The sequence below is a fragment of the Aegilops tauschii genome, chromosome 5, assembly GCF_002575655.3.
Source record: "Aegilops tauschii subsp. strangulata cultivar AL8/78 chromosome 5, Aet v6.0, whole genome shotgun sequence".
Lineage (NCBI taxonomy): Eukaryota > Viridiplantae > Streptophyta > Magnoliopsida > Poales > Poaceae > Aegilops > Aegilops tauschii.
In genome coordinates, this window is record NC_053039.3 from 345,985,040 (window position 1) to 346,012,180 (window position 27,141).

Consider the following 27,141-nt stretch of genomic DNA (forward strand, 5'->3'; position numbering starts at 1 on the left):
ACTTGCCGGTAACGAGATTGAACTAGGTATGAAGATACCCGCGATCGAATCTCCGGCAAGTAACATATCGATGACAAAGGGAATAACGTGTCTTGTCATTACGGTACGATCGATAAAGATCTTCATAGAATATGTGGGAACCAATATGAGCATCCAGGTTCCGCTGTTGGTTATTGGCCGGAGAGGTGTCTCGGTCATGTCTACATAGTGCTCGAACCCATAGGGTCCGCACGCTTAACGTTCGATGATGATTTTGTATTATATGAGTTATGTGATTTGGTGACCGAATGTTGTTCGGAGTCCCGGATGAGATCACGGACATGACGAGGAGTCTCGAAATGGTCGAGGGGTAAAGATTCATATATAGGACGATAGTATTCGGACACCGGAAGTGTTCCGGGGGTACCGGGTACGTATCGGGTCACCGGAAGGGGTTCCGGGCACCCCCCCCCCCCCGGGCAAAGATATGGGCCTTATTGGGCCAAGGGTGGGACAGACCAGCCCCTTGTGGGCTGGTGTGCCCCTATATGGGCCGATCTAAGTGGAGAAAGGAAAAGGGGAGGAGGAAAGGAAATAGAGGGAATAGGATTCCCCCTTCCTTTCCCGTCTCCTCTCTTTCCTTCCCCCCTCCGGAGATAAGGAAAGAGGAGGCCGAATTTGAGGAGGCCCCCAAGTAGGATTCCTCCTACTTGGGGCGCCCCAAGGCTGCTCCTCTCCCTCTCCCGCCTATATATACATGGGGAGGGGCGCCTAGAACACACACCAACAATTGTTGGCCGTGTGCGGTGCCCCCCTCCACAGTTTATGCATCCGGTCATATTCATGTAGTGCTTAGGCGAAGCCCTGCGTGGATTACTTCACCATCACCATCACCACGCTGTTGTGCTAACGGAACTCTCCTTCGACACTTTGCTGGATCAAGAGTTCGAGGGACGTCATCGAGCTGAACGTGTATAGAACTCGGAGGTGCCGTACGTTCGGTGCTTGATCGGTCGGAACGAGAAGAAGTTCGACTACATCAACCACGTTAACAAACTCTTCCACTTTCGGTCTACGAGGGTACATGGACACACTCTCCCCCTCTCGTTGATATGCATCTCCTAGATAGATCTTGCGTGAGCGTAGGATTTTTTTTGAAATTGCATGCTACGTTTCCCAACAGTATTGTTTTCAATTTTGTGTCATTCCATAAATATCCATCACACATTGCCTTTTTATTGCTTAGTGTAATTAGTAAGACTAGCAAGGTTGGCACATTTGTTAGAACTGTTGGGGACACAAGTGAAGTTTTATTTGTGTTAGAGAGCATTCAATTGTCGCATGATAACGGTAACTCCCGGGATTGATATCTTGGTTTCTCACTGAGGAAAAAAACTTGTTGCATACTGCAAACTCCTACAATGGGGATCCCAACAAAGGCAATTTGTCGTAGTGTAACACGAAATTTAAACTACATTGCATAAACTACTCGATTTTTTAAGGAAATAAAAACTAAAAGGACTAATCCTTCTCGTCCCCAAGCTCATTGACGGTGTCCTGGACTAGGGGCTACTCACCACATCGTCTCCCGATCAGTTGGATTGGGCCGAGGACCCCCATGGCCGTTTACTCATGGGCCAGTTCGGACAGCCGAAGTATACATGAGGAAGATTCCACAAGACTTGGCGATCAAGACAAGGACTCCTCTCCACCGGCGTATTCGACTAGGACTCTTGTTATCCTAGGCCTCTGGTACATTATATAAGCCGAGGCCGGACTAGTCGATAGGGACATGCTAGATCATCATGACATTATTCATCATACCTCTAGGGTTTAGACCACAACATATGATCTCGAGGTAGATCAACTCTTGTAACCCCTATACTCATTAAAGTCAATCAAGCAGCATGTAGGGTATTATCTCTTCAAGAGAGCCCGAAGTTGGGTAAAATCCCGTTTCATGTTACCATCGATCCTAAGACGCACAGCTTGGGACCACCTACCCGAGATCTGCCGGTTTTGACACCGACACTCATCCCATTCATGTCGTCCTCGTCGAACCCAGACCCGGAGTCGCTGGATCAAAGGTCAATGACCACCCCACCGATGGTCCGGTCTCGTCGGTAGCCTCTTCTTGTATGGCTCGAGCCGTCGGCTCTCCTCGGCGACGAGCTCCAGATTATTCTCACGGATCTTGGCAATGTACTCCTCATTGGCACGTGGCTCGTCGAGCCGGTCGAAGGCCTCCTAGTTCTCTCGCACCTTCTGGCGAGTGACCACTTAATGGTCGATGACAACAAACTCCGGGACCTCGTGGCTGTCGAGTGGGAAGTTGATCTCCACCCAGCTGTCGTAGATGCCCATCGCCTTCAAGTCGCAGGCCCTCTCCGCCAAGTCCATCGAAGGAGCCAATACGGTACTAGTGGCCGGTGTGCTGGTTCTTTATTTCCGAAACCCTCGTTCCCACGGTCGCTGGCGCACGCCATGGTACCTCCTCTTCGACGAAGGAGGCAGAGGCACGTCGGTGAAGGATCTGGAGGGGTACTCTGTTGCATGCTCGAGTCGGCTGCGCACCTCGAGGCGGATCCGCGCTTCAAATCGGCGGCATCGGCCTACGATGGCTTGATTCCACCATTTTGGGGCAATCAGGGGCGGCACTAGTCGATTGGTAGTGCCCGTGGGGGTGCGGGGTGGCTACGATGCGGGCAGGAGTGGTAGTGGGGGTTGCGGATGGATTCAGGCAACACCAGCATCGATGCAGTGCAAGCGAGCGAGAGGGGCGGCACAAAGGGGAAGGGCAAAATGAATCCTAAGATTGAGCTATGGCCAAGTAAATATAAGCAACGGCCAACGCGAGGAGTAAACTTTTTGAGAAGTTAAACCAGATGACAAATCGGTTAGGTCTAGTTTTTATTTAACTACTCAAAACACCCCGCAAAAAAACTACTCAAAACAAAATTTTATTTCTTTAACTGGTTTTGAGGGATCTGCTAGAGATGCCCTTAGAACGTCAGATTGATTCTTCCTGAGCACCGCACACGTAGTTGCAAAGATAACTCACAAACATACAAGCCGATTGATTGATTTCTTGCCTTGACCATACATGCACATTCAAAAGACTTCATCGTCATCAAGGTCCTCCTTCCAAGGGGCGTCGTATCATTAAAATTAACTTAACCGGTCAAGCCATGATCCAAACTTGCCCGCTGTCGTGCACGAGGTTGCCGCTTCTTTCGTGCGCACATGCAAGGCCCACGCCTGCCCAAACTAAGGCCGGAGAAGGGGAAAAGTTTATCTCTGCTTAGGGCAATACAATGCAGGCGATTAGGCATGTGTGTTAGGGATTAAGGGGTTGTTTGGATGGAGGCCTATCAGGCAGCTCCTCAGTCAGTTGCAGATCTCAACCTCAGGCCTCCAAAATCGAACGCCTGAGATTCGTGTCTGACTCAAGATGGTTTTGTGGAAGCGAAGCAAACAACCCCTAAATCCCAGTTGTTTTGGTAGTTTTCGAGTGATTCCTATTTCTTTTCCTAGCATCGATGCATCATGAAGAGCCAGATGTTTAACAAACCTGCACAAAATATTGTAGTTAGCGATCAGATGCTTCTGCATGCGCTCGTGTCTAGGAACTTAAGTGCTCCTGCGTTGGAGATGTCCTTACATTAAACAAACAACACCCGACAATTAACTGCATCAACAAACGAATCAATGGAAAAACAGGAAGCCCCTATATGACGCTCCTGGCGTCAAAATGGCCCAGTTTGCACAGGCATGAGCGAATTGGGACGACCATTAATTCATCGGTGTTGGATAACTTTTTTCCTTCGGATGACTATAGTGTGATTTTGAAGCACTATAGTGAACCGAAACATTTTTTCAAACCAAAAACATTGTAGCACGTGTTTTCCTGGTCAAATAACTTTTGAAAATGGGAACATTCTAGGAAACATGAACACACTTTCCAAAATTTGAAAAAAAATTATGTACATGCAAAAAATTATTAAAAAGAGAAAATTTATTTAAATGCGAACATTTCTTTATTTTTTTGATTTTTTGGAAAAATGATTTTTTTTAAATTTACATTTTTCAAAACACGGATTTAAAAATATATAAAATATTTTTAAGTATTTTTCAAATGATAATATTACTTGGAAACTCATTTTTTAAATGATAGACTTTAAATTATTTGATATTTTTTTGAAAACGGAAACACGGATATGTTTCCAAATTTATGAATATATTTGAAAAACAGGGATATTTTTTTAAAGTACGAACAACTTCTGGAAACAAGAATATTTTTAAAATTTGTGAAGAGATTTTGGAAATAAAACATTTTGTAAAGTTCACAAAGAATTTTGAATATGTGAAAAATATTTGGAAATTGGAACATTTGTTTTCTTTCCGGAGAACATGAGGAAACACAGACATTTTAAAAAATATATAAAAAATGAAAAACGAATATTATTTTAAAAGTTTGAATAGTATTTTATCATTTTAAATGGGAGTTTTTTGAGAAAAAACTAAAATTAGAAAATAAACCAGTAAATGAAAAATTAAAGATAAACAAACAAAATCAGTAAAGAAAAACAGAAGTAAAAAAAGAGACAGAAAAAACCGCTCAGGAACCTACTGTAGTGTATTCTTTACATGCACACTATGAGCATGATTGGTTTGATGCCAAAAGTTGGCATGCCAATATTTGGCAAATGCCAAATGTTGGCTAGTGATTGGTTGGCTACCAACTTTTCTTCTCAACCTCACAAAAAGTTGCCAACATTTGGCAAATTTTGATTTTGCCAAATGTTGGCTTGCCAAATATTGACAATGCCAATTGTTGGCATCAAACCAATTATGTTCTACCTATTCAGATGGGCCGACCCTTCCCGGTTCGCTCAAGCGCTTGCCATGTGCGAAGAGCTGGCAGTTTGCCGCATAATACGGCAAAAAGGGAATTCCAGACAAATGAACAGTTTTCTTCAAAGAGCAGCATCAAAAGTTGGACGTGCCTATATCTGGCCATGGGCCGGGCCGGGCTTGGGCCGGGCCTGAAAAAGCCCACGGCAGAAAACTGAGGCCCAGGCCCTCCCAGGCCCTACCATCGGGCCTACTTTTCAAGCCCAAGCTCGGCCCATCTGGTAAAAAACGTTAAGAACAATGCCTCTATGAGTATGAATAAAGTTATAGGTGTTTCTAAAAAAAACTAAGCCTCTCTAATAAAGAACTGTGTCCGTTTACTACTGCCAAGTTTATTGAAAAATTCCTAAGGGAGATGGGGGACATGGAGTGTCCGCGAGCTGCTTGAGTTGGTCATCCTGTGATGCCGTCGAGGTGGATTTCACCAACTGAGGGAGCAGCCAAAGCAAATGTTCATGGTGCAATTTCGTTTCAGAATAACAGGTGTGCTGCAGCAGCGATATTAAGAACCGAAGGTGGAGTCTTTTTGGGTGTTTCAGTCCAGGTGATCAATGGTGTGATAGACCCATCACGTCAGAAGCTATATCTTGTAGGGAGGCATTGTTCTTAGCGTGGGATATTAATGTCCAGCGTGCAGATGTGGCATCAGATTGCGTGGATGTTGTACGTACTATGGAGAAAGGGAGCAGAGGCGGGAATTCCATGATCATTAAGGAGGTTACGAGTTTGAGTGCTGAACTAGGAGATTTTAAGTTTTTTTTTCTCGAATACGATTTTAAGTTTGAATTTGAGAGGAGAGAAGACAATGTTGATGCTCATAACATTGCTAAGAACTCTTTACATCTTGCGCCAGGCCGTCATGTTTGGCTTTTGGAGCCCCCAGGCTATGTAAAACTTTCCATTTGATGAATAAATAGGCTCAGGTGTTTCGCTCAAAAAAAAAACTGTGCTGTTATCGGAGACTGGTTTAATAGACTGTCGAGCGTACGAGCGATCCTTTGCTTAACATCCTTATGCTGAAAATAGTGGCTTTACCAGATGATTGGCAGAAAACATGCTTCCAAAATAAGGCTTCCCTTTCCTCAAAAAAAAAAAAGACGTCCCTAATTGAATATGTGATTCTGTTAGACACTGGCGCACTGCATCTACGGTGCAGTGTTATCTCCAACAGCAGAAGAAAGCCTGAAAACATTAAGAAACCTACCCAGATATTATTCACTCATTAAGAAAACTACTGGATATTATTCATACAGCACTACGGAAACTGATAACAGATACGGTCGTTCTTTTCTCTCATGGAAGTTGGTTTTGTTAACACAGAGGGCCCGCGCAAAGCCCATGAAAGCAGTATTAGTATATATGAGAGTGGGCAAAAGGATAAGAGACCATGCAACCTTAGAAAACAAAGGATAAGAGATCATGCAAAATACTCTTTAAGTAAAACATGGTCCTACTATACAAGTCTGCAACTCCTTCATCTTAGCTTTCTAATAAAGCTTGGGTCTCTGCCTTTGGTCTAACATTTGTAAAATTACATGCATGCGGTTCTGTAATTTGAACGATGCCCAATTAATAAATCTCGAGGTGGACTTCGGTAAACACACACACACACAACCCCCCCCCCCCCCCCCCCCCCCCCCACCACCACAAAAAAACGTATAAAGGGTAGGGCGGTCATTTCACACGCCGTATTAAAATACCCGCCCGCCGTACGCGCGCCCGCGTCGCCGTACGGCGCTGTCACGTACGCCCGCCCATCCGCGCCCACGCCCGGTGTACGCCCGCCCCGCTGCGTACGCCCGAGTGATTTATAAAAAAACGATCGGACGAACCCTATCTTCACGTCGCCTCAGGCGCCGCCGCCGCCATCTCCGGCAGTACCTGGCCGCCGGAAAAAAAAAACCTACGTGTTGTGCGCTACCGGCCGCCGACAACCGCCCGTCGTCAGCTCGGCGTGCTGTTCGCCCTCGCGTTGTGTGTGACTAGACGCCGACAACCGCCTCGGTCGGGCAGACGCCTCCGCCGCCGTCAGCTTGTAGCTGTTCGCCGTCAAGTCTCCGGCGAATCCCAACACTATTCTCATGTCTAACGAAGGCAACGAGGTACGCGAGGCGTTGGCATAGTGATTTAAAAACGGATTTTAATTGCGAAGATGTTACGTGATGTTTGAATGGATCTTTGATTATATATGAATGTGTATAGATTGAGGCTGAAATAGGATATGACGGTGATGATGGCGGTAGCGAGGACGGTTCATTGTCATTGGATGAAGACGAACATGGCGGCGAAAATTATATGAGTTTAGATGAGTCTTACAGTGGCAATGTAAGTGGTCTGCATGTTGTCAACCATGTTAAATACAAGCATCCGCGATGACAATAACATGTTTGACTTTGCACAGATAGGAGGGGATGATGACAATGAGGATATGTATGTAGATGATTCATATGCTGAAAGCGGAAGCCATGTAGGTTTAGATTTATGTATTGTAGGTTATTTTAAAGTGACATGAAAAATGCATCAAATCTTACATATCATATTTACAATTTGCGCAGATGGAAGTGGAAGGGTATTATGAGTGGAATTTTTTCGATGATGCCAATGACGAAAACGATATCGATGCATCTTATAATGACAGCTCAAGCAAAGTAAGTAGTGGAAAGTGAATACATATGATATTCCTTATACAACTAGTTACTGACATATAACGTTGTTTGTATTTTTTTCCAGGGAGAGGTTGGTGGCGCGTGCGAAAACGATGATGATGCCGATGGTGATGAGTGCAATTTTGACACTGGGTACGATGAATACCAGCAAGAATCACTTGACAGGCATTGGACGGTGATGTCCACGACGTTCAGGACAGACGAGGAGGCATATGATTTCTATAACGATTATGCGAAAAAGTGTGGCTTCAGCATTAGGAAGGACAACTTGAAATATGCAAAGGGTATCGACGCACGTAGGCGCTTGAGGAGGTTTCTGTGTTCAAGGGCTGGGAAACGACAGGCCAAGTTTTGTACCATGGAAGGGAAGAAGCGCAGGCTGAGAGCGGAGACTCGGTGCTATTGCGAGGCCCATATAACTGTGAAGCTTGACAGAGAGCGCTCCATTTGGTATGTCAGCAGTTTCAGCGACGATCATAGTCACACTCTTGCTAGACCGGATGAAGTTATATATCTTCGATCTCATAATCAGATAAAGGAATACCAGAAGCTCGAGATCTTAGCAATGACAGGTGCTGGGCTCAAAAAACATTGGATTTATGACAACTTCGTTAGTAGGTATGGACCATATGCACGGGCTGGTTTCGGGAGGAGGAAGCTTTATAACATGTGTTATAGGGAGAAAATGAAGTTGCTAGCAAAGGGTGATGCGGACACTGCGATTGGTATCATGATGACGAGAAAGGCAAGGGATCCAGACTTTTTCTTTGAGCACACTGTTGACGCAGAAGGCAAGCTGAAGAACATGTTCTGGTGTGATTCTCAGTCACGTCGGGATTACCTTGACTTTGGTGATGTAATCATCTTCGACAGCACTTACAAGATGAATAGGTACGGAATGCCATTCATACCTTTTGTTGGTCTAAACAATCATCGTTGCACCACTGTGTTCGGTTGTGCTGTTGTGTCAGGTGAGACGGAGGATACATATGTTTGGGTGTTGCAGACCTTTTTGAGAGCTCATTGTCAGAAGAAGTCGAGGTCTGTAATTACAGACGGAGACGCAGCCATGATAAGGGCCATCAGGAAGGTCCTTACTGACGTGTGGCATCGACTTCGTTCGTGGCATATAAAGAAAAACATGCAGAAACACCTCCACCACAAGTCCCTTAAGGAGTTCAGGTCTCTTATTTACTATGCTACTACACATGATGAGTTTGAGGTGAGATGGGCAGCTTTTAGAGCTAAATGGGAGTCGGAGAAAACTGAAACATGGTTGAGTAGGATGTACAGGAAGAAAAGGCTTTGGGCTGCGTCATATCTCACCGGTGGGTTCTTCCTTGGTATGCAGAGTAACCAGAGGAGCGAGAGTCTGAACTCTTGCCTTCATATGCATCTTGACTCTGGCATGACAATTGTTGATATGGTTGTGCATTATGAGAACTGCATTGTTCGGCTCCGTGAGAACGAGTCACACGACGACTGCATGTCCACACAGACACTCCCTGTACCAGTACTCGACGAGTTCAAATGCATTGAAAAAGCCGCTGCCCGTGACTTCACTGCGGTGAACTTTTACCTCTTGCAGAAAGAAATGAAGAAGGCAGCGGATCTTGAGATCATAGATATACTCAGTGGAGCCGTCAGTAGAAGATTCGTAGTGGCATGGAAAAATAACAGGCAACTGAGATTCAAAGTGGACTATACACCTACTAATTCAGAAGAAACAGTGAAGTGCAGTTGTGATAGTATGAAACGTAAAGGTCTTCCATGCAAGCATGTTCTTTATGTTTTAGCCAGGTTGAACGTGAAGGACTTACCTAAGTGCTTAGTGCTGCGAAGATTCACTAAGAATGCTAGAGGTGGACTGCCCGTGAAACGCACTAGCGATCTCTTCGCATGGGGATGGGCAGGTACTGAGGAGAGAACTAAGTACAGTGAGTTGACTATTTTGTCTGCGGAAGCAAATCATGCGGCATGTCATAGACCATTCCTATTTGATAAACTGAAGGCTGCTCTAGAGGATGTGATAGCAAACAAGGACGTTGAGGAGGAAGATTATGTGAGACGGCATACGGTTGCACATGACGATGCTTTTGTGCCGGATCAAGATCATGTTTTTGTTGGTGATCCAGAGAAAATCAATACGAAGGGAGCACCGAAAGGGCAGAATAACAAAGGCCGTAGTAAGGGTTTATGCAGAATAAAAGGTCATTTAAAAAACAATTGTCCTCAGAATCCTAAGTATGTGCACACCTTTTTATTAACGTTTTTTTTTCTTGTTTAGTTTATTCTTTACAAAATTTTGACGTACATTATGATCTTTCTATGCAGGAACATGGCATGATGATCATAGCAAGGACTGTTTGAATAAGAAGAACAACTTCTGAATAGAGTTGACGATTTATTTGGTTGTATTAAAGAATAGTACTTATATATTTGTTTCAGTACATCGACCAGGGAGACTTGTAATAGGTGTTTATTTATGTCATATTTGTTGGCACTATACTCGTTGTTCTTAATATGATATGCGACACACACATTTTACATTATAATATATATTTCTTGACGCTATAGGCATTGTTTTTAATACGATATATGATGTATACATTATTTTCATAGAAATATATGATTTTGTATATAAAACATGCATGTTGGGCGATCGGAGGCGTTGTACAGCCGCCGGTTGCTTTAATTTAAAATAAAAACGTTAACAGCCGCTGAGCCGCGAGTGGCGCCAGCGGGCGCAAAGGGGCGCTACGTACGAGGACGATTCTGGTGCCGCCGCAGATGGCGATCCCGAGGCAGACGCCGCCCTCGGGCACAGAGGGGCGCACGCAGGCTGACGGGGGGAATCAACCTCGGGGGCGGCACAGGCCAACCCTGGAGCGACGCGCGGCGCGGGCCGGCTGGCCAGATGACGCAGCCCACGTTTGCCATCTCGCGCTGAACACGTGGTGCGGCGCGGGCGACGCTCGGCTCGTGCGGCGCGGGCGACGCTCGCCTCTGATACGTCAACATGATGTATCAACTGGGTATTTTAAAGCCCCAACATCATACATTCGCGAGAACACTCATTCAACACAAAATATAAATTAAATTTTAAAATATCAAATGATTACAATGTACTTTAAATAAGTTTGTCAGTCTACATAATCTGGACATGTGAAAAATATTTGGAATCACATAAAAAAAATAAAAGCATCCACACACAATCCTCACTCATGAACACATCATGTTTCGAAAACCACTTAGAATTCTCGTATGAGATTTTTATTTTTGTTTCCTCTTCGCAAGTCGAATTACTTTGTTCTTCACTTTTGTAAGCTCATTTTCTGGAGACAAAATAATTCCAGCTATCATTCTTTCTCTCGAACTATCAATAGATTCCTGAAAAGGAATAAAAATAATTTTAATTTCATCACTTATATATAATATGACGAACTAATTTTTCATACTAAAAATGTACCCACCTGAGAAATAGCAGTAATAAATTTTTCTCCGTCCCAGTATTGAAAACAGCGAAGGACGAACAGCCCACATGAATTCCTGTGTTCGAAAATCATAAGTGCAATTTTGAAAGCACGTTAAGTAAGATAGCACTGAATCAATTAATGTATTTCAAAAGCACGTGCAACATGTAACTCACCCATCTTCTTGTTGAGGCATGTTGTACGGGACTATAGGCCATGCGGACACATCCGGAAACGACATAATTGCACTATCATTTGCATCTTGGATATCTCCTGCAAGTTGCTCTCTCTGACAAAAAAATATAAACACGTTGACTACATATGGTAAACAAATTATATGGTTAATTGTACACACATGAATATGAAACTTACAAAATTTTCAACAAATTTCCTGGTAGCTTCAGAGATATTTTCGCCCCCCCTCAAAGAATCAAGCTCTTTCTTTCTACTGTGCATAACACACGTAATCCAATGGTCTTTATCCTTATTTAAAGCAAAATAAGCCTATTTCACAACTTAAATATTGTTACTAAGCTCGCCTTTCACATATGATAGTAATGAAAATACAATTCTGCAATACAAACGGTACCTTCGGTTTTGCAAAATATTCTGCCATGCATCTGTTGAGAGGTTCATTTGCATGTGCTAAACCTTCTGGGTCGTCTACCGACTTCCCTCGTTTTACTAACTTTGGACGAGTGTTCAATAACCAGTAAGACCTATGTGTGGGTACAAGATACCTGTCCTTGACGATACTTGAATCCGATATGTACGTCGCATAAGCATCAATTACCTGAAATAGATGAGTAAATTTAACATGGATGCAATATACTTAACACATGAAATAAGCATGACAATAAAAAGTACATACATCACCGGATAACAATGCATGGTTAAGTATCTGGCAAACTCTTGCCGCAGAAAGTCCTTCATCTTTACCGTTGTTGAATATTTCATGGTTCTTATGTTTTGGTGAGTGCTCGTACGCTTTCACGTACTGCACAGTGGCACGCACCATATCATCCACAGAATGATCAAACTGAGGGGTTGTTTCATTAAACAGTTCTACAACACAAGTCAATATAGTTATAGTACAAATTTGTAATATATAATTATCAAAAATATATTCATACCATGTTTAACTTACTCGCTTTCGCGGAACGTTTCGCACGTTTTCTCGGAGTCTTTTTAACATAAGGAGATTTCTGGTACTTTGACGCACTCCGCTTTCGCTTCGCTGGAATCACCTCCTTCTTCTCTTCTATCTCGCTATTACCATTTGACACGCCCTGTGACACTTCTTGCTCATTTTGTTGCACTTGCCATCTTGTTGCTTCTATTTCATCGGTTTTTAGAGATGATGCTTCTTTTTTTTCGACTGCTCTGGGACATCTATAGGACATCCTTCTCACCTTTATAGCTACTCAAGTGACCAGTACTGAATTTGAACGAATCCCCTCCTTCAGAATCCAAATCATAATGCCCACTGCCATTTCGGCCATTAGGTGTGTGTATGTCATCATACTGAAATTCTTTTTTAGGATACTTGTTTTCATACCTGGACTCACTATTCTGTCCAAACAGATTTTCTTCCTCCTCTGCCATTGTGCCTGGTTTGTACCGTACACCTGTTTTATTCATTTTCTCTAACAATCTCTGCAAAAGTAAGCCCAGTTACATGTTATATCTTTTTGTCAATTTATCGAATTTAATAGAGTGCATACCAGAATTGCTACATTTTTACCTGTGCGCATAACTACGGCATACGAAACAATTCCTTACGAATTTCCTTCATATCATTCATAACCCGGTCCATAAAAGGCTTTAGGTTAGCAGGGACCTCGGACACACAGTCCACTTTTTTCTTTCCCGTAACGGATGACTTTCGACTACTATGTTTCTTACTGCTTTCAGCTTGTTCATCCGCAAGTTTTTTCATTCTATACTCTTTCGTAATGCAGTCATCTATCTGCAAAGTGAGTATGCAATGAAAACATGAGTACATAACATTCTCAATGGATAATCAATGTATTGTTAAATAAACATTACAATATTACCAATCCATGACCACGACCATTTTCCAGGTCGTACTTGTCTCGTTTCTCCGCTTTAGATTCACTCCAGTTTTTCATTAGGGGAACTTGCAATGACAACGGGTCATTTTTCGGGCCGGTGGTTGGCTGCACCTTCTCCCAATACAAGTACTACAAAACAAATGACAAAATAAATTACGAACGCATAACATGAAGGAATATTAAATAGCATTAATTAATACCATACCTGGAGTAGGGCTAGGTTGCCACATGGCCATTGCCTCACACGGCCGTCCTGCTTGAGTTTACCAATCTCCGTCAAACAAGTTCGCAAAGTGAACACGTTAAAATTCAACGTGCTTATCCGCTTCACGTCATGCACCAACGCGCAGTACTCCTTTGGTATGGAGACAGCCAACATCGGTGCAATAATAGTCCCCAACAAAACAAGAACAGCCATCCGAAGAAAATCATCGTCGGCGAATTTATTCCTCACAATTTTTTGAATCAAGTCATCTATCACTATCTGACCATTTTTTGTGTGAACGTAAATAGGAATTTTCTTTATTAACTCTTTTCCTTCCGTAGCAAGAATGCCAAAAACATCCTCACCTTCATTCTTAAACCCAAATATTGAAAACACGTCGTCCGGTCTAAGTGAAATAAGGCCTTTACTGCCACTGTCTTCTTGACCATGATTTTTTTGCTGTTTGGATTATAACCTAACATCATAAAATGCAGCAAAAAATCACTCATTTGTACTGACGGAATGATCAACATCTCTTGCAAGTTTGTTTCGTAGAACCTAAATCGCTGAGCGGTTGTTAATTTCTCAACGAGACTTATCCACTTCTCTATGGAACATGGAATCACACCATCGATGTCCATACTGCATGTTAATTTTTTCCTATTAATAAATATAATTACGCAATAGCATCCGAAGAAATTGTACGAGACGGGAAAACGTGACCTTGATCCGGGCGACAGCCGCCGAACAATGGCTGTGGCGGAGGGAAAGTAGGTAGCCGAGCGTCAGCGATCTACGCCGGCGGACTTGGGACGGCCTAACACCCAATGCGGCAACGTGCGCTGTTGACGGTCGACGGCGATGGACGGCGCTGCACACGCGGTGACGGCGCTGCGCGCGTGGGGCGATAGTGGTAGGGCGACTTGGGGGGCACGGGGCGGCGTACGGGGGCGAGTGGTGGGGTTGGGTAGGGTTCCGCCGTGCGTGGCGGTATACGGCGATGGAGAGGAAAAACGTTTTTTAGCGCCGACTGGGCCAGGCCCGATACCGCCCAACCTATCCGTGTGACGGCGGCCACCGCCTAACCTGCTAATCTTTAGTCCCACATTGCTTCTCGTCATGCTTATTCACTTGTTTAAATACCGTCCTCTGTCTGCAATGTTAAGTCCCTGATTGTGTTGGTCTTCCTTAAGTAGGTTAATGTATATTCTGCTCTGGCACTCCAAAATCATGGAGTATCACATCAATAATTTACATTAATCTTCTTAAGTAAATCCATCCACACTACGGGATTTTTTATATTTTATATTTTATTTATTTTTTATGTTTCCATGAAACGTCACCATTTATTTTCACACGATACAGTTTTTCACACGTTACAATTTTTTATGTTTCGCCTTGAGTGGCACACAAGCACGCCTGCAAGATTTGGGTGCGTTTCGGCACTCGATGCATTTACTATGATTTTCTCAGTGAAAATACCCAGAAAAGGTCTTCAGACATGACGCAACTTCCGTTTGTACTCCGATTCCGTCGAAATTTGGCGTGGGAGACCGTGGGGGTCACTCACATGCGCACGCAAAATTTGGGTGTGTTTCGTCAATGTTGACATGTAGTCACAGTACAAACCTCAGATATCGGTTTGGGGTGACATGCATCCAGTAGGTGTTCCCTTTCGCAAAGCCATGAAACGTCGCCATTTTTTTTCACATGCTACAGTGTGGCACACAAGCACGACTGCAAAATTTGGGTGCGTTTTGGCACTCGATGCATTTGCTATGATTTTCTCCGTGAAAATACCTAGAAAAGGTCTCCCGACGTGACGCAACTTCCGTTTGTACTCCGATTCCGTCGAAATTTGGCGTGGGAAACCGTGGGGGACACTCACACGCGCACGCAGAAGTTGGGTGCGTTTCGTCAATGTTGACACGTAGTCACAGTACAAACCTCAGATATCGGTTTGAGGTGACATGCATCCAGTAGGTGTTCCCTTTCGCAAAGCCATGAAACATCGCCATTTTTTTCACACGCTACAGTGTGGCACACAAGCACGCCTACAAAATTTGGGTGCGTTTCGACACTCGATGCATTTACTATGATTTTCTCCGTGAAAATACCCAGAAAAGGTCTCCCGACGTGACGCAACTTCCGTTCGTACTCCGATTCCGTCGAAATTTGGCGTGGGAGACCGTGGGGGATACTCACACGCGCACGCAAAAGTTGGGTGCGTTTCGTCAATGTTGACATGTAGTCACAGTACAAATCTCAGATATCGGTTTGGGGTGACATGCATCCAGTAGGTGTTCCCTTTCGCAAAGCCATGAAACGTCGCCATTTTTTTCACACGCTACAGTGTGGCACACAAGCACGGCTGCAAAATTTGGGTGCGTTTCGACACTCGATGCATTTACTACGATTTTATCCGTGAAAATACCCAGAAAAGGTCTCCCGACGTGACGCAACTTCCGTTCGTACTCCGATTCCGTCGAAATTTGGCGTGGGAGACCGTGGGGACACTCACACGCGCACGCAGAAGTTGGATGCGTTTCGTCAATGTTGACATGTAGTCACAGTACAAACCTCAGATATCGGTTTGGGGTGACATGCATCCAGTAGGTGTTTCCTTTCGCAAAGCCATGAAACATCGCCATTTTTTTTCACACGCTACAGTGTGGCACACAAGCACGCATGCAAAATTTGGGTGCGTTTCGACACTCGATGCATTTACTACGATTTCCTCCGTGAAAATACCCAGAAAAGGTCTCCCGACGTGACGCAACTTCCGTTCGTACTCCGATTCCGTCGAAATTTGGCGTGGGAGACCGTGGGGGACACTCACACGCGCACGCAAAAGTTGGATGCATTTCGTCAATGTTGACATGTAGTCATAGTACAAACCTCAGATATCGGTTTGGGGTAACATGCATCCAGTAGGTGTTCCTTTCGCAAAGCCATGAAACGTCGTCTTTTTTTCACACGCTACAGTGTGGCACACAAGCACGCCTGTAAAATTTGGGTGCGTTTCGACACTCGATGCATTTACTATGATTTTATCCGTGAAAATACCCAGAAAAGGTCTCCCGACGTGACGCAACTTCCGTTCGTACTCCGATTCCGTCGAAATTTGGCGTGGGAGACCATGAGGGACACTCACACGCGCACGCAAAAGTTGGATGCGTTTCGTCATTAGATTTTTTAAATATGAATTAGTGCATGAAAAATACAAAAAATGCAATGATTTATTTTTTTAACAGCCGGCGCGCGGCGCAAACTGCCGGGCTAGGAAGGCGACCCACGGCGGCCACTTGGGCGCCGTTTGCGGCGCACACGTGAGGGCCCATGAAAGCCAAAAATCCACGGCGGCCACCACCCAACCTGCTAATTGTTTAGTCCCACATTGCTTTTGGACACGCTTATTCACCTGTTTAAATATCGTCATCTGCGTACAGTGTTAACTCCTTGAGTATTGCGGTCTTTCCTCATTAGGATAATGTGAATGATGCTCTGGCACTCCATAATCATGGAGTGTCACAGCAAAAATTCACATTAATCTTGTGAGGTAAATCTGTCAACACTACAGGAGTTTTTTATTCTGTTTTTTCATATTTACAAATACAGTACTCTTCGGACACATTATTTTTATATTTATAAAAATAATAAAAAGTTCTCCTACAGTGGACATAATAGGCGCGAGGGGGCGACCCACGGCACGCACGGACCAAAGCAAGGGCGGCCCACGGTGCACACGGGCCAAGATGGGGCGGCCGGCCGTGTGTGCGCCGCTAGGGGCGCCAACTGCCCACAGTGCTGTATTTTTAGTCCCACATTGCTAGTTTTCACGGCTAATAACGTGTTTAAATAGCTTCATCCGTCTACAGCATCAAATCTTTAATCGTGGTGGCCATACCTCACTATGCTTATGCAGGTTCTGCTCTGTCACTCCATAATTATTGTGGACTGATATAGCATGACCTGTATAAGTGTTTTAAGGAATGACTATCCGCGCTTAAAGATTTTTTTGTACGTCCTGACGGAGATTTTTTTACATCCTTCAAATTGTGTAGGGTTATTTGCATGACCTGGGCGTGACAGAACGTGCGTTTAGTGTCTGAATTCGTTGAAATCTTGCGTAGGATCCAAAATTAAAAAAAAATCATTATCATTGTTGACAGAAATAGCAATAGTAAAGTTTATATTAAGTAGTGTTTTTAATATAACTACTTAATAAATTATATCATAAGTATTGTTTTTAATATAAGTACTTAATAAATTATCACTGTGACTAAATAAATTTTATATTAAGTAGTGTTTTTAATGTAGCAAATAACTCATTATAATTTTTTAATAAACTGAAAAATGTTAGGCATTAACAAAAAAATCATAAACAATTATGACAAATAACTCATTATTTTTACTTATAAATTATAATAAACAACTCATTATTCTTACTTATAAAGTAAATAATGAACATTACATAAATATAATAAATCTAGTACTATTTTTGAAACAAAAATAGTAAAAAACCGTCGACAGCGCGCGTTGGCCGGCCCAATGACTGTGCGCGACGGCGCGCGTGGGCCGGCCCATTCACTGTTCGGCGGTGCAGGGGCAGGTTCGGCGGGGGCCAGGACTAAAGTTTAGTCCCACCTCGCCCACCGAACGACGCCGTGACCGCCTTATATACCCGCCTCCTACGCCCCTTTCGAACGCCTTTGAATACCGCCCTCTCCCGCCACTGCCCGTTGTGACCGCCCTGCAGGCCGTAGCTGGGACGAAAGGGCGGCCCTTTCGCCTCTGTCTTGATCGGGCCGGACCGATTATGCGCAGTAGCGGCCTACAAGGATGGTTGGACTTTTTTTTTGCTTCATTTTTTTCTCTCTTGTGAGTCACGGCGTGGGGGAAGGTGGGAGGGGCGCTTGTTTAGTCCCACCTCGCGCGCCGAGAGATGGCGGGACCGGCTTATATAGCCGCGTTTGTGCTCTTTGTTAGATAAAATAGCTATTACTAAAGAGATTTGACCTTACATAACTGCCGGGGCAGGCAACCGCCCTGGCAGTTATGTAAAGTCAAATCGCTTTATTACCTAGCTATCTTATTTTTTTTGTATCATTTTGTCCCTTCCGTGCACTTTTTAACTGGCATTTATTATTATTTTCGGTCGAAACACCTAACACACTAACCGGACGTGACGCAACGTGCTCTTGGGATCGAAACACGATCAATTTTTGGATTCCGTGTGGGAGTGGGCATACTAACTCACATGCAAAATTTCAGGCCATTCTGAAGATGTCAAAAACTTGACCTCGTTCTCCGTAGACCGTTCGGGTAGGAGCAAAGGCCCTGTCCGAAAACGAGTTTTTTTTGACATCCTTCAAATGAACCCAAATTTTTTCCATAGTGTTGTACCATCATGACTAGGATGCATAACAAGTTTCATCACTTTTTGCCACTTTATGAATTTTCTATAATTTTTTCGGTCGAAACACCTAAAACACTGACCGGACGTGACGCAACGTGCTCTTGGTATAAAAAACGATCAATTTTTGGATTCCGTGTGGGAGTGGGCATGCTAACTCACATGCAAAATTTCAGGCCATTCTGAAAATGTCAAAAAATTGACCTCGTTCTCCGTAGACCGTTCGGGTAGGAGCAAAGGCCCTGTCCGAAACGAGTTTTTTTCGACATCCTTCAAATGAGCCCAAATTTTTTCCATAGTGTTGTACCATCATGACTAGGATGCATGACAAGTTTCGTGGGTTTTTGCCACTTTATGAATTTTCTATAATTTTTTCGGTCGAAACACCTAAAACACTGACCGGACGTGACCCAACGTGCTTTTGGTATCGAAAAACGATCAATTTTTGGATTCCGTGTGGGAGTGGGCATACTAACTCACATGCAAAATTTCAGGCCATTCTGAAGATGTCAAAAAATTGACCTCATTCTCCGTAGACCGTTCGGGTAGGAGCAAAGGCCCTGTCCGAAAACGAGTTTTTTTCGACATCCTTCAAATGAACCCAAATTTTTTCCATAGTGTTGTACCATCATGACTAGCATGCATGACAAGTTTCATCACTTTTTGCCACTTTATGAATTTTCTATAATTTTTCGGTCGAAACACCTAAAACACTGACCGGACGTGACGCAACGTGCTCTTGGTATCAAAAACGATCAATTTTTGGATTCCGTGTGGGAGTGGGCATGCTAACTCACATGCAAAATTTCAGGCCATTCTGAAGATGTCAAAAAATTGACCTCGTTCTCCGTAGACCGTTCGGGTAGGAGCAAAGGCCCTCTCCGAAACGAGTTTTTTTCGACATTCTTCACATGAACCCAACTTTTTTGCATAGTGTTGTACCATCATGACTAGGATGCATAACAAGTTTCGTGGCTTTTTGCCACTATGAATTTTCCATATTTTTTTCGGTCGAAACACCTAAAACACTGACCGGACGTGACGCAACGTGCTCTTGGTATCGAAAACGATCAATTTTTGGATTCTGTGTGGGAGTGGGCATACTAACTCACATGCAAAATTTCAGGCCATTCTGAAGATGTCAAAAAAATTGACCTCGTTCTCCAAAAACTGTTCAGGTACTAAAAATGTCATTTAAATCAGGTGTGAGAAATATTACAAAAATTTAGGTATTAATGAAACAAACTTGCGTAAAGTGCTAAACTATCAAAAATATCAAAAGTAAGATAGATAGTAATGATATGATCTGAGTTTACAATGCGCTAGCAGCACTCCCGCAGCTGCCCGGACAGTGTAACACTGTCCGGGCAGCTGCGGCAGAGCTGCCCGGGCAGTGCAAAGTCAAATCACATTATTACTAACTATCTTATCTGCCAGGGTGCATGAATCCGCCTATTTAAGCCGGTCGGGACGTCCTTCGGCGGGCGAGGTGGGACTAAAAAATGCGCCTCCACCGTATCGGACACCGCCCCTGCGCCCTAGACCGCTCGCGTGCACGCCTTCCACGCGGCCCACTTGGCCCACTGAAATCGGCCCACCTCGGCGGTCCTCGCAGCGCCGTGGGAGGCGAGGTCTAAATTTAGTCCCACCTCGCCCGCCGAAGCGCGCCCGCACCGGCTTAAATAGCACGCCCCGCCCTACCCTGCCTTACTCCAAAAAAACAATAGCACGCCCCCGCCCTAGCCGGTCTGTTTGGGCCCGTGGGCCTTGCAGGGCCGAAAAGCGGTCCCTTTCGCCGACGGCTTGATTGGGTACGACTTAGTACGCCTCGCTCGGCTCCGGGCCAGCGATCTTTTTTTTTAAACAATTTTTTGTTTTGTTTTTGCTAATATTATGTAATTTTTTTATTGTTTCATTTTTATTTACTTTTCTAATTTTTATAATTTTTTCAATTCAAGTTTAGTTCTGTTGTAATTTTAATTTTTTTACAAGAGAACAATTTCAAATAATGGTATGTGTTCGAAGTTTAATACAAAATTTTTTATTTTCATTCTTTTTTGTAGTATTTTTTATTTTCCTTTCCTAATTTTCATAGTTTTTTTTGCATTCAAAGTTTAACTCATTTCTGTTTTAAAATTTATTTTCATTGTTTTTTGCTAATATTATTTATTACTCCATTTTTTCTTTTTTTCATTCTGTTTCCTATTTTCATACTTTTTTTGCACTTCAAGTTTAACTTTTTCTTTTTTAATTTTTTTTACAATAATTTTATACAATATAACAATTTTAAATAATAGTATGAATTCAAACACTCAATTTGTAAACAATATTTTAAAACCATGCATTCAAACACACTCGATATTTCATTATATTTTTCATAAATATTTAACATAATACAAGAAATTTAACTTAACTAAGCTAAAAAACATTATGAAAATAATTAAACATACTAAACGTTATTTCGAAAGTAACCTAAAGTAAACTACTCGTCCTCGACGCCGCCGAAGTCCGCCTCGTCATAGAGGCCGTCGCCGTCGTCACTGTCGTTGCTGCTGCAGTCGTCGTCCAGGGGCACCACCGGCGAGGCCGGCGCAGCCATCGAGTCGGCCACCGCGGCGTGGTAACCGAGGAAGTCCGGTGGGTCCTCTGGGTGGACGGCGACCGGGGCGACCTGCATGTACGCCTGGACGAGGGGCGGCGGCATCGGGACGTTCTCCGACTCCCGGATCGCCGTCAGGTAGCCCGACATGTCCTCCAGGTCGCCGGCCTCCGCCGCCAGCCGCCTGTACTCGGCCAGCAACGCCGGCTCTGGTTCCTGCGCCGACTCGTGTGGAGGGGTGCGGCTGGACCCGGCGCCGTCCCATGCGTGCATGCGATGATCGCCGCTGCCGAGGCAGACAGAGTCGCGGTCACCAGCGAGGGGCCCGCGCGGGGCCGCGTGCGTGCCGAGCTTCATCCGCGCGCCCATGGTCATGGTTTCACGGGTGGACCGCGCCTCGCCGCGGCGGAAGAGCACGTAGCCGTAGCTCGTCGGGGCGGGCACGACGCCGGCGACCGCCTGGGCGCGGTGTGGGGCGACGACGTCCTCGAAGGAGCGCCCGTCCTAGAGGTGGTGCCGCGCCGCGCGGTTGTGCTTGACGGGTGGGCGGGGGCCGGCGTAGGCATGGAGGCGGCGGTCGTGGTCGTCGGCGAGCCGGGCCGCCCAGCCGGGGTGGTCGGGGGCGTACTGCGGGTCCGCCCGCTCCTCCGGCGAGAGCCGCGCCCAGTACAGACCAACGGCGCGGGCGAAGTTCGGCGTGCCGACGTCGGGCACCGGCGCGACAGGCACACCGTCGACGCTGAGACGCCACCTCGACGGCAGGCGGACGTCGGGCGCGGCGGGGATGGAGAAGTCGGCGAGCTCCTCCGCCTCCTCCAGGGTCAGATTCGGGCGGGCCATCGCCGGCGGCAGAGAGAGAGGGCGCGAGAGGCGATGGTGGGTGCCGGCGAGTGGGGGAGGCGATAACGGGGTGCCACCGACGGCGGGACGGGCCGGCTTTTATAGGGGCGGGGAGGGGGCGGGGTGGGTGCCGGCGATTAATGCCAGCAGGCAAGGGGGCGGCGTGCGCAGGCGGTCAAAGCGGTGGCGTGGACAGGCGGCGAGCGCAAGCGTCAGCGTGGGAATCGACGCCGCGCGCGGGCCGTCGCCAGCAATTAGACTCCACACTGCGGCGATTCGACGGGGCGCTGCGCGGCGTAAATGGCCACCGCAATCCGCGCCGGATTAATGTGGGGGGCGGCGGCGGTGGACTAAGTACGTGTGGGCCGCCCCTCACGCGGGCGTACACCGCCACGTACGGCGTATAGCGGAACATACATCCGCGCGCCGCGGTACGCCGCGTTACGCCGCGCCCCCCTGAAATTTCCATTCTACCCCTCCTCACTTATCATACCAAAGAGGTATCTTCTAATCATCCAGGGGTTGTACCGAAGAAGTGATAAATCTCTGCCGACCCCACGAAAGAAATAAATAAATAAGTGAACCGGTCCCTGTCTTTTAGGCTGCTCCCTCTTTGCAGATCTTCGATCTTATGGCTGCTTCTCATTTTGTTAGTCGTTTTCTAGCTCCAGAGAAGATTCCATTCCGGTGCCATCTGTGTTCCCCATCAAGCTGCTAGATGCCACAGCATCATTCTATCCCTTGCTTCCTCTTGGCATCAAATTCTAGCACCTTGAGATTTACGTACGACTAACTTGTGTTCAGGATTACACCACGAGTTTAACACTTGATCACAAATACAGTATTTTGCAGCATCATGCCACCAAATTTTCGTGTGCCGATTATTCCTTTTTTTTTTTACTTTCTCCCATCTAGAGTTAACCGGATGTGCACATATTAACAGGCGGCCAGGAGCAGATTACATTTGTTGCATCATGACTACAGATCTGAACTAACCAGCCTGAAGAAAAAAACATGCGCCCTGCTTCAACGTCTCTCTACCATATTCATACCATCTCAAGATTCTCACCCTCACCTCGCATATTGGTTTTCTTGATTTGCCCCTCGATTACTTGTAATTAACTTTCCAGCATCATAGGTTCTTGATCGATTTGTTCATGGATCTCATGTTCGTGCATGCTTTATTATGCAATAATCAGGCTAGGCTACCGCCAGTAATCTCCTTGGCGCGCCCCGGATCGCCACCGGCGGCGACGGCCGTGGCCCGTGGTGGTGACGACGGTGAGCCAGAGTTCGACGCTCCTTGCTGACCATGGCCTCGTGCTCTCTGGCCTCGTCCGACAAGATCTGCTGCCGCCGGCACTCCTCGCTGCAGAACCCCTGGTCACCCCTGCAAGCACAACACTAGTATCAGTCATGCGCCAAGCGGCCAACCACGAAGCCTTCCGATCGATGCTGCCTCAGCCTCAGCGGTTAAGAATTTCAGATCACGAGCTTTGCACGTAGGCTGCAGCAGTACCTATACATGTACACGTCTTTGTCGGGACTGAGCTCCCTCCGGCACAGGAAGCAGGCCCCCGAGAAGCTGCCAGAAAGGCGGCGGCGGGCCGGAGGCGAGCTGACCATCTGCTTGAGGACGACATGACACGGTTGCGGGTGGTGCTGGACGAGGATCTGCAGCCCGACGACGACGTCGGAGGCGGCGTCTCCCCCTACTCGCCGCAGCCGGCGGCCGTGGGTGTGTCCCCCGAGGCCCCGCTGGATGTCAACGATGTTATCTCCACGCTGATCATCAGCGCTGCGGTGGCCATCGCCACCCTCCTCCCCGAGGTGGAAGATGCTTTTCTGGATCCTGGGAAGCATGGTGGTCGTGGAGCCGAGGAGGAGGTGACCACCTCAGTCCAAGGACCTGTGTAGTGGTGAGAGGTGAGGGTGGAGAGGAGTGATGGGTATATAAAGACGCTTGGCGTCCACAGAGTGGCCGTAGTAGAATTGGAAGATCGCCCTTAAGGCCAACTCCACCGCGCCACCCCATTCCGCCCCCGTTCGTTTAAGGTAAAACGGACAAACCAGACGGCCCAACGCGCGGGCGCAAACGGACTTTTGTTCGTTTTGTGTCCGCTTTCGACCCATCCCCGGACCAAGTTTGCGCCGGTTTGGGGGTGAAACAGACAGCACGCGGACGGGCGGGACGCGCGCGCTTGTCCTCCCCTAGCCCGTCTGTCGGTGGGAGAAACCAAAATCCCCCACGCCCCATTTGGTGCCATTTCCCCAAACCCTCCCACGTCCCTCCCGCCGCCCCCTCTCTCCCCCCGTTCATGGCCGACGCCCAGCCGAATTCCGGCGGCCTGGCCGACGACCCGCCGAGAAAGGTGAAGAAGAAGGCGGCCAAGGCGCCAAGGAAGCCGCGGTCGGAGTGCACGCCGGAGGAGATCGCCAAGTTGGACGCGGAATCGGCGAAGAGGAGGGGCCGGAGAGCGGCCGTCAAGGTCAATGCCGCCGCGGCCAAGTTCGCCGCCGAGCGCAATGCGATGGAGGCCGCGCAGCGCAAGGCCGCGGTCAACGAGAAGGAGGACATCGTCAACAAAGCGCACGCCCTCCTCATGCTTGGCATGGTCCGGCCGGCCGGTTTCCCTGCAGCGGCCGTCGGCCCGACGAGCACAGGCTCGTCGGTCGCCCGGCCTCCGCACTGCCAGTCGCCGACGTCGCGGACCGCGCCCATGTCGCCCGGCTTTCCTCCGCCAAGGCACGACGGCCAAACCCGTTTCTCAGGGTCGCCGGACGTTGGCTTGTTCGCGCCGTCCACACCGCGCCCCGCGGCTGTCATCAACCTCAACGTCACGCCTGGGTCAAGCAGCGGCGGCCGGCCGTCCGTCGAGATGCAAAGAAAGCAAGCACGGGCGCCGTTCACGGGCACCATGCCGGCCCCTCGCGTCTTGTTTGACGGAATGCCACCACCAACGCCAACGGTCGACGACCCCTTCTACAACCAGTACATGGAGGACGTGATCTTCGAGGGTGGGCAGGGCCGTGCCTACGACCCCGACGAGACCCAAAGTTAGGATGGACGCGCCCAGTACGTCCCTGATGAAGAAGAGGCCGACGACCGTGCTGACTACGACCATGGTGACTCGTGGCATGAAGACGATGACATCTATGTCGAAGGTGATGGTGATGAAGAAGAAGTCAATGACGTTGATATTAGTGGCGAGCCATTGTTCATCGACAAGCTCACCCAAAGAGCGGAAGCACAAAAGAAGATGAAGAGCATTCGCACGGGTTCATATACATAAGATGAGGACAAGTTGATTTGACAAGCTTGGATGGAGATTAGCCAAGACCCGAGGACCGGCGCGCAACAAAAGGGCCTTGTTGTTTGGACGAGAGTCCACAAAACATTCCATGAAAGGAAGATGTTTGAGCCCTACCAATTTACAAGCAACTGTGGCATCGGCTCGATTCAAAAGAGGTGGTTGTTCATCCAACAAGAGTGCAACAAGTATTGCGCCGAGCGTTGAAGCACGGCCCGTGAATGGCGTTGGGGACATGGTATGCTCCCCTCTTCCTAGTCCTTTCCTTGCTACGGTCATGAGACTTCGGCCTTGTATATGTTTGCATGTTCAATTGTTGTTGATCATGTGGTGTAGGCATTTCAATCTTTGGAGGCATTCAAGCCCGGCACAATGACAAGCCATTCACTCTTACAAATTGTTGGACGATCATCAACAATTGCCCTAAGTTCAAGGACCAATACCGTGAACTTCAAAGGAAGAGAGGCTTCAAGACGGCCAAGTTCGCCGGAGGTGGAGATGGCGAGGCGTTGAAGAGGCCGAGGGGCAAGACCAACTCCAAGGTTGACTATATACCATGGCATTGCATGACACTTTGCATGGCATGATGTCTCAAAAGGATGTGATGGACAAGAAGAAGCGGCAAAGCAAGGACGAGCAAATGAAGCAATACCTAGACCTTCAAAGAAAGAAGCTTGAGATGGAGGAGGCGTCCAAGAGGAGGAAGATCGACATGGAGGAGGCGGCCCGGCAAAGGCAGCCCGACATGGAGGAGGCGGCCCGGCAAAGGCAGCTCGACATCGAGGCCGACAACGTCAAGGCCAGGCAGAGACAGCTCGACATTGAAGCCACCAATGCCGCCACCAAAGCGAAGGAGGTGGCCCTGACGATCATGAGCGTGGACTTGTCGAAGATGAGCGAGAAGACGAGGGCCTGGTTCGAGGCCAGGCAGAAGGAGATGCTCGACGCCGAAGGCCTGAACTAGGTCGTCCGATCGGCCGTGGCCGTTCTTTTTGGAGGCTGGCATGGGTGCCGCCCGCCCGCTGGGCCGCTGGCTGTGTGTCGGCGAGAAAACCATTCATTTTGGAGGCCGGCTGTGTTGCCGGCCGCTGGCTGTGTTGCCGACGAGGACAACTATTCGTTTTGGAGGCTGGCTGTGTTGCCGGCCGCTGGCTGATGCCGGCGATGGACGTGTAGGCCTCTAGCTCTGTTGCCGGCGTGATGAACTGGGGCCGCTGGCCTTATGAACTAGGGCTTGGCATTTGAAACGTTTCTTTTTTTTTAAATAGACGCGGACAGAATGGGGCAAATGAATGCGTCCGCGCGCTGGGCGCACGGCCACCGCATCTCAGGACACGCCCGCACGACCTCAATTCTCTACTCAAACGGACAGAATCCGAATAAAATGGACATTCGTTTGGAGTCGCGCGGTGGAGTTGGCCTAAGAACTGTAGAACATACTACTTGCATAGAGTACACCTGTGTCGACCACCAACGGGAGTAACGGCGATGTGCTGAGCACGGGCTGGGGCAGGTGATAATGACGTGGTGATGCTGCTGGTGATTTGACAGCAATTAATATTGAGATGTGCCAGGTGGTGAGCGATCGATAAATAACTGCACTGATGAATAGAGTTAGTAAAATACAGGAAGAAACAGCAGATGGGTGAGCAGAGCACAGGTT

General features: G+C 47.1%; 3 protein-coding genes across 3 annotated transcripts; 1 reads left to right on the forward strand and 2 right to left on the reverse strand.

Annotated features, from left to right (window-relative positions):
* Positions 1-2,335: 2,335 nt before the first annotated feature.
* Positions 2,336-9,949, forward strand: LOC109751397 (protein FAR1-RELATED SEQUENCE 5-like). The gene is made up of 6 exons (XM_020310289.1): positions 2,336-2,395; positions 7,096-7,218; positions 7,295-7,360; positions 7,449-7,541; positions 7,624-9,472; positions 9,894-9,949. Exons 1-6 carry the CDS (start codon positions 2,336-2,338, stop codon positions 9,947-9,949), a joined length of 2,247 nt encoding a protein of 748 aa, XP_020165878.1.
* A 758-nt stretch (positions 9,950-10,707) lies between these two features.
* LOC141022848 (uncharacterized) lies at positions 10,708-13,486 on the reverse strand. The gene is made up of 12 exons (XM_073499120.1): positions 13,313-13,486; positions 13,090-13,236; positions 12,938-13,001; positions 12,757-12,776; positions 12,445-12,688; positions 11,943-12,097; positions 11,773-11,825; positions 11,405-11,477; positions 11,209-11,321; positions 11,033-11,108; positions 10,866-10,949; positions 10,708-10,716 (listed from the first exon to the last, which is right to left on the reverse strand). Exons 1-12 carry the CDS (start codon positions 13,484-13,486, stop codon positions 10,708-10,710), a joined length of 1,212 nt encoding a protein of 403 aa, XP_073355221.1.
* A 9,475-nt stretch (positions 13,487-22,961) lies between these two features.
* LOC109751400 (uncharacterized) lies at positions 22,962-24,110 on the reverse strand. Its single transcript, XM_020310292.4, has 2 exons — positions 23,687-24,110; positions 22,962-23,557 (listed from the first exon to the last, which is right to left on the reverse strand). Exons 1-2 carry the CDS (start codon positions 24,028-24,030, stop codon positions 23,368-23,370), a joined length of 534 nt encoding a protein of 177 aa, XP_020165881.1. The 5' UTR covers positions 24,031-24,110; the 3' UTR covers positions 22,962-23,367.
* Between the last annotated feature and the right edge of the window lie 3,031 nt (positions 24,111-27,141).

Coding starts and splice junctions, on each gene's coding strand:
- LOC109751400 (XM_020310292.4), bottom strand. CDS start 24,030: ATGCTTCCCAGGATCCAGAAAAGCATCTTCCACCTCGGGGAGGAGGGT. Junction 23,558..23,686: donor AAAGACGTGTACATGTATAG/GTACTGCTGCAG, acceptor TTGTGCTTGCAG/GGGTGACCAGGGGTTCTGCA.
- LOC141022848 (XM_073499120.1), bottom strand. CDS start 13,486: ATGTTGGCTGTCTCCATACCAAAGGAGTACTGCGCGTTGGTGCATGAC. Junction 12,777..12,937: donor GGATGAACAAGCTGAAAGCA/GTAAGAAACATA, acceptor TTATGCGCACAG/GTAAAAATGTAGCAATTCTG. Junction 12,689..12,756: donor GTAAAAATGTAGCAATTCTG/GTATGCACTCTA, acceptor TTACTTTTGCAG/AGATTGTTAGAGAAAATGAA.
- LOC109751397 (XM_020310289.1), top strand. CDS start 2,336: ATGCCCATCGCCTTCAAGTCGCAGGCCCTCTCCGCCAAGTCCATCGAA. Junction 2,396..7,095: donor CCATCGAAGGAGCCAATACG/GTACTAGTGGCC, acceptor GAATGTGTATAG/ATTGAGGCTGAAATAGGATA. Junction 7,542..7,623: donor ATAATGACAGCTCAAGCAAA/GTAAGTAGTGGA, acceptor ATTTTTTTCCAG/GGAGAGGTTGGTGGCGCGTG.